This window comes from Prunus dulcis, chromosome 4 (assembly GCF_902201215.1).
Source record: "Prunus dulcis chromosome 4, ALMONDv2, whole genome shotgun sequence".
NCBI classification, from domain to species: domain Eukaryota; kingdom Viridiplantae; phylum Streptophyta; class Magnoliopsida; order Rosales; family Rosaceae; genus Prunus; species Prunus dulcis.
The window spans coordinates 14,869,086-14,880,235 of NC_047653.1; the positions used below are offsets into that span (position 1 = coordinate 14,869,086).

The following is an 11,150-nucleotide window of genomic DNA, read 5'->3' on the forward strand; positions in this document are numbered from 1 at the left end:
AAAAGACAATTTTGCCCTTGGAATAATTTATTAAAGAAAAGTTGACTTTTTGACCGAGAAGGAATTTGATAATTTCACACAAACCGTTGCGTAGATCACGACGAAACGAGTTCGTAGACACGAAGTGGGCTCGAATCGGAGCTTTAACAAAGAAAATACGGTTAAAATACTATGAGGGGCAAAACGGTAATTTGAAAAAAAAAAGATTTTACAAAACCTCATTCTCTCTCTTCTCTCTCTCTCTCTCTCTCTCTCTCTGCGACAAAACACCCTCCGATTGGATTTTGCGCCGTCGCCACCACCGACCACCACTCACTCCGGGATCAGACCCGATCGAACCGCCGTCGCTCCCCGTCCTTTCCCGACCAGCCCTGCCCCTAGAACCGCAGGATTCTGTCAAAAAAAGCTCGAAATCGCGCCGGTTTTGACAGAAACTTCAGCGGCTGCATTCGTCGTCATCCGGCCACCATTTCTGATGATCCAGGTATGGATTCTAAACCTCTCGAGCTATTCTAGCTGCCTGTTGGGTAGGATTCAATCGATTCTTAGTGTAGGTAATTCGATTTGTGAATTGAAATTCGGCCGATTTTGGGATCTCGATTCCGGCCACTTCCGTTCAGTTTTTGGGGTAGATCAAAGAATAAAAGTGGCTCCAAATAGGGTGTTATACCTAGGGCAGGAGTTTGGAGCTGTGGTTTTGCGATTTTTCGTCGATACGTAATTACTTTGGGCACCCAGCGCTGCCGGCACGTGGGTGAGGGTAGTGAAGTTGCACTGTGTCTCGATGAGATCCTTAGGTTGTCACGAGCGCGTAGGAATTTGTGGATCTCAATTTGAATACCGTTTGAGCCTCGAACGGATTGTTGCATATTGTGCAATTTTCGGGTTCAATATGGTTGAGTCATTGGATCGTAATCTTTTTCAGATATGTTACTCTAGAAAATTTCAAAATCGTTTAGGATTCGACGGATCATGAATCGGAGTCCCGGATACTCCGAAATCGCGAACCTTAGGGCTAAGGTTTAGAAATCTTGCGATTGTACGATCGTGATCAATTCGACCGTCCGATCGAGACCAAACCCTCGGGACATGTGTCCTAAGTATATTGAAACTTCTGGAGGCTTCCGGATCATAATTGCGAGGTCATGGACCTGCGAGGCCCAGGGTTGACTTTTTGGGACTTTAGCACTTTTTGAGTCCCAAGATACTGCTAAACTATTCCAAGTGGAAGGAAAGCTTTTATGGCCATAAGAACAACTGTAATATAACGCACGTACTTCTAGGAACCGGGGGTCAGGGTTTTTAAATTAATACTATATTGCGTATTGTATTAATAGAATATTATGGTAATTGAATCAGGCACCCAGGCACCAGTTGACCCGCAGGAGGGACCTTCAAGAGGTCCAGTGAGCACGAACCATCTGTGAGTGGACTCTTTGTTTTTATAAATGAATTTAAGCAGTTCAGTTACAGTATTTGATTTTGAATAAGTTTTATTCAAAGATTAGTGTTTTACAAGCTGTTATATGCTTTTAAATATTTTGTTTTGCATGCTGCCGGGTGAAATTTCCTTTAAAGGATATAGGAAAAGAAATTCTAGTTAATTATCAGATTATCAGATAAATGGTAGCAGAGTTTTAGAGTTTACAGGAATTCAGTTATTCAGCAGATTTTCTTCAGAAACTTTATATTTTCCTAAACCACCTTGTACCCATATATACAAATGTTGCCTTCAGTAAATAAGTTGCCTTCAGATCAATGTTGCCTTCTGATTTTATTGGTACCCTTCGGTTTAGTCAGTATGCTTGACAGTTGCCCCACGAGTTCTATGGTACCCGAACTCGTGTGGAGCGAGTAAGGTGGATCAGGCTGACTACGGCCCCCTGAATCCTGCTAGTTGCTACTCGGACTGACCTTGTGCCACTGAGACCTGCGAGTACGTGTCACCCATGGTGATGCCAGGAATTGACGGAAATAAGGGGTACACCTAGGTGGTAGTTTTAAACTGTTTTCAATGCCTTAAGAAATTAATGTTGACCATGAGTATGATTTGCTTATATACATGTATAATTATATGAGTGCATTGATTTCAGTAATAAAGAGAATAATTTAGTTTGTATAACTGTTTTTACAGTGGGTTGAGTATGTTCATATGCTATTTTCTAAACTTTGTGTTTGGGTCCACTCATCCTTCCTAATGTTTTGCGCCCCCAGGCAGTAGGCGTGCACATGGATCCACCACCAGGCCGTTTTCCACCTTCCGCGCTTTCCTTTTTGATGTACGACTTTTTTTGTAAAAGAATTGACTCCTTTGTAAATTCTTAGTAGTCGCTCTAATAATTTGCCCTAGAATTAGAATGTAACTGTTGGAATGTATATATACGTATGCTGGCAGTTGGATGTGTATATATTCTTGTTTGGTAGGTATAAATGTTTTGGTATTGATCCAATTTACAAGGGAGACTCTGCCGATTTTTCGGTAGGAGTCAACCTTGTTATTTTATAGTGCTTAGTAGGGAAGGGCAATTAGGTCATTCCTGCCCGACATCCGCCAGGTGTCGGACACGCACAAGGTGTAATAACCCAAAACAAAAAAATCTTCATTTAATTACTAATTTATTTTGAAGAAAGACGATTTTGCCCTCACCATTTTTATTGGGAAAAAGTTGACTTTTTAACCGAAAAGGAATTTCACAATTCCACTTACACCGTTGCGTAGAGCACGACAAAAGGAGTCCGTAGACATGGAGTGGACTCGAATCGGAGTTGTAACGAAGAAAATACGGTCAAAATACCGTGAAGGGCAAAACAATAATTTGGACAAAAATCAGATTTTTATCCCTTCTCTCTCTCATCCCCCTCAGTTTCTCTATCCTCTCTCTCTCCTCCCTCCCACGCAGCCGCCTCTTTCTAGTCGCTCCAGCTGCTGCCACCGGCCACCTCGAGCCATGGCGCCGGTACCAACGGGACCGCCTCGACCTCGCCGTCTCATCCGGACCGATCTCCGCCCACGAGCCGACCGGAGCTGGTCGAAAAAAGAGAAAAACCGTCCGGTTTTGGGCTAAACTTCCAACCCTTCGTTCTCCTTCAATTCTCCTCCAAATCCGTCGAGTAAGGTATGGATTCTTACCTATTTTTCGTGCTCTACCTGATGGTTGGACAGGTTTGCATCAATTTCAGCCGTAGATTGCCCAGTTTTCGATTTGAAATTCAGCCGAGTTTCGGCCTCCGTGATCGGCCGTTTTCGGCCAGTTTTTGGGGTAGGTTCAAGAACAAAAGTGGCTCCAAATGTGGTGTTATACCTAGGATAGGAGTTTGGAGCCGTGGTTTTGAGTTTTTTCGGCGAGACGTTATCGTTTTGGACACCCACAGCTGCCGGCCCGTGTGGCGGCGCGTGGGTGAGGGTAGTGCAATGACACTGTGTATTGTTGCGATCCTTGTGTTGTGACGAGCACGTAGGATTTTGCGGATCTCAATTTGGATACCGTTCGAGCCCCGAACGGATTTTTCATATTATGCAATTTCCGGGTTCAGTATTGTTGAGCCGTTGGATCGAACCCAATCTCAGATATGTTATTCTGCATAATTTCAGAACTATGTAGGATTTAACGGATTGCAAATCGGAGTCCCGGATACTCCGAAATAGCGAACCCTGGGGCTAGGGTTTGGAAATTATGCGATTACGCGATTGTGGTCAATCCGACCGTCCAATTCGGGCCAAACCAGCGGGATATGAGTATTTCTTTGTGAGGGACCTTTAGGAAATCCCAGATTGGCCATTGGAGGTCGTGGACCCCACAGGGTTCCGGATCGACCGATATGACAGTTTATCGCTTGCTGAGGCCTCAGGTCTTTAAGACCGTTTTAAACGCCTGAAATACTAAAGTGGGCATAGGATTGACTTTAAAGTTAGTGCATGCATTCGTAGGAGCCGGGGGTCAGGATTTTAATTTAATACTTTTATTGAGCAGTTTTATTAATTTAATATTCATGGTTAATCAGGCACCCGGGGCCAGACGAACCCGCAGGAGGGACCTTCAAGAGGTCCAGCTAGCTCGGACCAGAAGTGAGTGGACTTTTCTTTTATAAATGAGTTTATCTAAATGAATTTCATTATTTGATCTTGAATATGTTTTATTGAATATGTTTTTCCTAGCATGAATTGTGAAGTGAAATATCCTTATTTTTGGTGCTGCTCAGTTGAATATGCTAAGATATATAGAAAGCAGAGTTTGAGATTTATATCAGATAAAATAGCAGCATAGTTTCAAATTTACAAACTTCAGTTATTTATCAGACTTTTCAAAGATATTTTATTTTAAACCACTGTGAGTACCCAGCTTACCCTCAGTTATGCCAATGTCTACAGACATCCAGTTTACCCTCAGTTTTGTCAGTGCACTTGACATTTGCCTCACAAGTTTCGGGACGCCTGGACCGTGAGTGCCAGGATTTGCGGCTCGGATTGACTTGGTGTCACCGAGATCTGCCAGGATTGCGGCTCGGGTTTACTTTGTGTCACCGAGACTTGCCAGCGGATCAGGCTGACTGCGGTCCCCTGAATCCTGCCAGTTTGCGGTTCGGATAGACTGTGTGACGCCGAGACCTGCCAGGGGAATTGACGGAATTTCAGGAGTACACTTAGGTGGTAGTTTTAAAGTGTTTACAGTGTTTTCATGCAAGTTTTATTGACCTTTAACGTGATTGTATATATGTATATAAATCTGTGAGTGCTTGAATTCGAATACAGTCGTATATTCAGATTTCCATATCTAGTTGTTTTTTTTCAGTGGGGGTTATTATGTTCACATATTGTTTTCTGGAACTTTATTTTTTGTCCACTCACACTTTCAAATGTTTTGCGCCCCCAGGCAGTAGACGTGCACAGGATTCCACCACCGGGCCTTCTCCTAGCTCCCGCGCCACCTACGAAATGTAGGATTTTGTTGTAAAACGCTTAATTTCTTTGTATATGTTAGTAACTGCTCTGATATCTGGCCATAGTTGGAAACCATAACTGTTGGATGTTTTGTTTACTTATTCTGGCAGTTGGATGTAAATATTTGCCCGTTTGACAGGTGAAAATTTTTGGGTTTGAACAAATTACAAGGGAGACTCTGCCGAATTTTCGGTAGGAGTCCAGGGAAGTTTTAAATCGTAGTTTGTAACTGGAAGGGTAAAAAGGTCTTTTGTGCCCTACATTCGCCAGGTGTCGGACACGCACAGGGTCCGACTCGAATTCCAAAGTGGAATTAGGATCAGGTCCTGTCACAGGGTCCGGCTTTTGATTCCAAAGCAAAATTTGAGTCGGCTCTTGTCATTACATCTCTTCTATCATAGCAGTAGTCCATTTTAAATTAGATAATCCATCTTGCACCTTAGTAGGAATAACCACCATAGACATTTGATTTAAAAATACCTCACAAGCTTCAGATAATCTAGGAGTAGACATATAATTAGCAATAGGATACTTCACTTTCGTTGCAGGTTTTGGTGAATATCTATCTGGCAGTTTCCCACGATTGCTCCTTGATGGTAACTAATACACACTATTATCAACAGATTCACAATCATTGTTAGTATTAATCAAAGGTTCTATAATTGCCTCAGAATCAACAGCCTGACAAGAATTGAGACTGGGTACTAGAGAAGTAGTAGAGAGAGGGGCGACGTTGAATGGTTCAGTTGTTGAAGGGTGACATTGACTGGTTTAGCTACTAGAAGGGCGACGCCCACTGGTTTAACTGCCAAAAGGGCGATGCCGATTGGTTTAGCTACAAGAAGAGCGGTATTAATCGGTGTTGTATAGGCGGGTTCTGTGCTAGCTGCCACATCATGCATTGCTAGCCAATTAACCTCAATGTTATCCTGAAATATCTCCATCCACTTCAACTCTTCAACATTACTTTCCCCCAAAAAAGGAGAAGGGGATATTGGATGTGAAAAATACATCTCATGCTCATAAAATGTAACATCCATAGTAACATAAAAACGCCTAGTATGAGGATAAAAGCGCCGAGATTCTTATGAGGGTGATAACTAATAAAAACACACTTCACAACAAAAGGATCCAATTTCATGCATTGGTGTTTTTGCAAGTGCACAAAAGTAATGCACCCAAAAACATGAGGTAGGAGAGTGAGATGAGAGGGGATAGAAACATTAGCCTCCAATTTAACCAAGGGCATCTTAAACTGAAGGACACTAGTAGGAACACGATTAAGAAAGTATACTGGAAAGGTGATCACTTATTCCTAGAACCATGATGGCATGTGAGCACCAATAAGACTGGCACGAGTAATTTCAAGAAGTTGTCTATTCTTTCTTTCAGCCATACCATTCTATTGAGGTATGTAGGGGCAAGTAGTCTCATGAAGAATTCCATTTTCCTGAAAATAACTTTATGGGACTTTCTTTGCATATTCACCACCAATATCGTAACGAATCACCTTTAAAATAGCAAAAAACTAAGTTTTAATCATCTTGTGAAAAATCTGAAAGCACTCCTAAATATCACTCTTACTTTTCATCAAGTTCAACCACGACATGTGGGTGCAATCATCTCAAAAATAACTAACCAATGGAAGCTATAAATAGTAGTAACTAGAGCATGACCCTAAACAAACGCACGAATCTTTTATTAGATCGAACTAATAGAAAATGTAATTATTTTCAATAAATTTAATACTTAATACTTAATAAAATATATGAAAAGTAAGAAATATACCAACCAATCAAATACTTAATAAAATATATGTATAAATTGAAGTTGATTGGCTATATGATGGCCCCATTGTACTTTAGATGCTTTTGTAATATAGATCAAAATTGTAACTGCACTGCGACTAAAACTTTTACTCGCCAAAAAATGTGACTAAAGATGCAATAGTCACCAATAAAAAAGTAACAACCGTTGGTTTCTTTTTTGTAGTGTTGAAAGATAAATAAATAAAAATATAATTCACATGGCAATATTCATTAAATTTTTAAAAATAGGGTTATTAAAATTATTAGGATTTATACAACATATGGAAATTGGGGAAGAAAAAAAGTTCATATTCTTAATTTTTTAAATTAAAAAAATATATATGAGATCAATTGAAAATTACGTACAATTTCAAGGGGCATATCATCAATTTAGCCTCAAAACAAACAATTTTAAAGCATGAGTACAAACATTTAAAGCAATAAGAGTGCTTAAACTGTGTGCAGACCATCCCATTTTAACTTTTCCTTCATAAATTCTACCAATTCCTTGCACTCTTCAATAGCTCTTGCGTCCACGCCGTTCCTCACTAACGGCGGAAAGAACAGCCAAGTCGCGGTAACCATCACAAGCCCGATGGTCAACGGCGTTGACACAATCCAATGTAGCTGCCACCTTCCACCACTTAACGCTCTCTTCACACCAAATTCCACCACCAAACACATCCCATGAAGAACAAAATACCATGTCACTTCCCACGTGGGAGGCACACGTGTCATGTAAAAGAATATGAGCTCGTGCATCAAACCGGATACTAAAAAAGCAACAAAAACAGCTGGTAGTGAGGCCCATTTGGGCCCCAAGAAGGTCTCCATGGCCAACTGCACGGGCTTATATATTGTGTGGCGAAGTGTATTTGTTACCATGAGGTTCCACCTTCGGCCCCAAAAATCTTGTAGCGAAGTTGAAAGGTAAGGCTCATTGGACGGTGATTCGAGTTGCACGCCAAGAAGGGCTCGCAAGGTAGCATTGCTCAAGCCTACTATTATGTCCACAAAAAGATACAACATGCAGCAATACTGGCTTAGTAAAATGTTGGGGTGCACATATTTTGTGAAGTCAGTTAGAGCAACCAATATGCCAAAAAGCAAGACTTTGGTTGGCAAATTGAGAGGCAATTTAGGGTTTTGAGGTGTCTTCTGGTTTGGAGCAATTTGGTGGTGTTGTTGTCCACCTTGCTTTGCCTTGATTGGGAGACAAGTGCTGAAGATGAAGAGGGGGAGAGAGTTTAGTGGTGGGCCAGATGAAAGTGGGCCTAGACCAAAGGAGAACAGGAGGACCTTGAAGCTACCAACCCAGGTGATGAACAAGGCAATAACTCCAGCAGGGAGGGCAGTGGAGAGAGAGAGAGGGAGGATGGTGAAGAGGCAGAAGATGGGGAGGAGAGAGAAGAACCTGAGTTTGCCTTTGGGAATCTTAGAAGCTATGAAATAGGTGTAGCAAAGAGAGGCCAAGATGGAGAGGCATACCTTGATTAATCTCTTGATTTCATCCTCCATCCCCATGATCGTTTGATTCTCTTTAACTTGTGTCATTTGCTCTCAGCCTCAACATTCTGTGTCCCCAAATTGTTAATAAGCTCATCGTTTATCTTATTTTTCTTATTCCTGTCTTGCGCTTTTCGGCAAAGTAGGTGAAATACCAACCAAACCAAACCATCACTGAAGTGTTAAGTGCTGGTCTTAGTCAATATTTAGTTTGGACCCTACAAGGCATAAGTAGTGTTTAGATCATTTGAATAATTTATTCAAAGCCATCTTTGTTGAACCATTTGTCATTGCATAGTATAAAATTGTGAGTGGATGATTTTATAACTCTCGTTTCAAAACATTATTACTTTCATTTGTGCGAGGAATATTATTTTAAAAACTTGGGATGTGTATTTTGAATAAGAAATTTGTTGATGCACATGCGAATGTATGGTTATCATCAGTCCTCGAGGATGTAGGATTTATTTATAGTGAAATTCATATATGCATCACGTGTGCATGAGACTCCAAAATTGATGGAATTTTGTATTAGGAATTTTTAAATTTTTATATGATGTAATTTTTTATCTATATAATTATTATTTTTTTAATTGTTAACTAATTTTGTGTTAATGTAATAGTTATGTCACAAATAAAAGGAAAAAAATAAAATTGAGCAATGGATCCTTTTGGCATAAAAATGAGCACCTACACATGAAGTGTGTATCAATCAACTATCTTTTGCACCAATAATGTGCAAGGGCAGATGAGCCCTGACAAAATCTACCATAATCCCATACTCATGTATAGCCTTCAAATCCACACCATTTCTCAGCAGCTGAGGGAAGAACAGCCAATTGCCCGTCACAGCCAAAAACACTATCGTCAATGGCCCCGAAACCACCGGGTGCAACCGCCACCTATCAGCTGCGGCCTTCTTCACCTCCACCTCAACTGCCACGCAAACGCCATGTAGAACGAAGAACCACGTCACTTCCCACGTGGGAGACACACGTGTGAGATAATAGTATATCGCCTCGTGCATTAAACCTGAGACTGCAAAAGTAGACATCACAGCCAAGAACCGGGCCCACCGAGGCCCAAGTATACGCATGGATATACGGCGTACGGGGTCGTAGGCGACGGGGCGTAGGATGTTGGTGACCATGAGGTTCCACCTGCGGCCCCAAAAGTCTTGAAGGGAAGTGGAAAGGTAGGGCTCGGTGAACTGCGGCTCGAGCTCAAACCCAAGTATGGCTCGAGCTGGGACGGCGCTCAAGGCCAGCACAAGTTCTATGCCAAGGTACATGTGGCAGCAGTACAGAGCCAAGATTATGTATGGGTGTAAATGTGGTCTATATTCATATGTCCTAATGACCAAAGCCAAAAGCAAGGCTTTTATGGCCAGCAAAATTGACTTATTGGGCACATTTGTGAGGGTTTGATCAATTGGGTTCACAGATTTCTTGGGTTTTGGGGTGGATTGGTGAGATGGGTTTTTGTTATTTTGAGGGGTTAGAGGGTTTTGATCTGTGTTTTGGGGTGATTTTTGAGGTGGGTTTTGTTTGATTTTGATGGGAAGGCAAGCTATGGAGATGAATTGAACAAGTGTTGGTGGGGTTGGGGATAAAGGGCCAAGGTTAAAGGAGAAGAGGAGGAGCTTGAAGATGCCAAGCCAAACCAGAAAGAAAGTTGTGGGCCCACAGAGATGGAATGAGTGGAGATTCAAGGGGAGGATGATGAAGATGTAGAAGATGGGGAGGAGAGAGATGAGCCTGATGATGCCCTTTGGGATTTTGGCTGCTATGTAGTAACAATAACATAGAGAGGTGTTGGTTAGGATCCATACCTTGATGAAGTTGTTGATTTCACCATCCATTTCTTGATTCCTTCCTCTTTTTTGGTATTCTCTCTCCCTTGGCTTCTCTCAAAATAAACCTAACTGTGGGCAATGTTTTGCCTTCGTTTAAATGTTAAACCTTGTTTTTTTAAAAAAAAAAATCGGAAAATGTTGAACCTTGTTAGTTGGGCCTTAATTGCACTAGCATCGGCTCTTTGGGTGAAGAAGAGGATAGAACTGTATTATTTTGCTATTTTTTATCAATTACATTATGTCACGTGTAATAACTTTTTCATTAGATAAGTCATTTTTCTTTTGTTGATGGTAAGTTTAATAATTACATTTGACAATTGAAACTCAGAAAAGTAGAAAGGATTGCAAAGAATGTGTACCTCACAAGGGATTAACTTTCTAGCAAAATTTAGTGCTCATTTGACGTTGCTTATTTTGAATGATAAGTGATTTTAAAAAAAAATTTGGGAAGTCCAACCCGTTGGGTAAACTACGAGAAAATCATTTATTGTTAAAACTTGTTGTGATAGAAAGCTATAAGGAAAAGCAGCTAATGAGCCTCATTAGCTGCTTTCTTTTTCTGATTATGCATGAATCAGTTTCGAAGAGGCGTTGGGTTTAATGATTATACAACAATCATTTTCTGATTATGCTGGAATTAGTACCAACACCACTTTTAACAAAAAGTTTACCAAACACCAAACTACTTTCTCTCACAATTGATTTTTCTCACAGCAAATTTAACAGTTATTATTTTCACACCACCGCAATACCAAACACTGGTAAAATTTATCGCATAGTGAAATTGAAAGATTTGATTTAACCAAACGATGTAATCCGCTGTATACTTACTTTTTTATTTATGATCTCAATTGTTTAACTCATTATTTATTATGAACAAGTTCAACAATACCAAAGGATTTAAGAAAATCGTCTTGATTTCTAAGCAATAAGCAAAAAACCACCTTCCTCTCCCACTTCAAAATGCCTCATCCAAACACAACCTTAGGGATTGTGATCATCTAGGCATTTTCAAATAACAGTAACACGGCATGACCACAGA

At 40.8% G+C, this 11,150-nt stretch overlaps 2 protein-coding genes across 2 annotated transcripts; both read right to left on the reverse strand.

The window, feature by feature from the left end:
* Window positions 1-7,098: 7,098 nt before the first annotated feature.
* On the reverse strand, window positions 7,099-8,337 carry LOC117626623 (probable long-chain-alcohol O-fatty-acyltransferase 5). Its single transcript, XM_034358397.1, has one exon. The coding sequence runs from the start codon at window positions 8,299-8,301 to the stop codon at window positions 7,198-7,200; it is 1,104 nt and encodes a 367-aa protein (XP_034214288.1). The 5' UTR covers window positions 8,302-8,337; the 3' UTR covers window positions 7,099-7,197.
* A 570-nt stretch (window positions 8,338-8,907) lies between these two features.
* Window positions 8,908-10,191, reverse strand: LOC117626622 (long-chain-alcohol O-fatty-acyltransferase-like). Its single transcript, XM_034358396.1, has one exon. The coding sequence runs from the start codon at window positions 10,112-10,114 to the stop codon at window positions 8,966-8,968; it is 1,149 nt and encodes a 382-aa protein (XP_034214287.1). The 5' UTR covers window positions 10,115-10,191; the 3' UTR covers window positions 8,908-8,965.
* Between the last annotated feature and the right edge of the window lie 959 nt (window positions 10,192-11,150).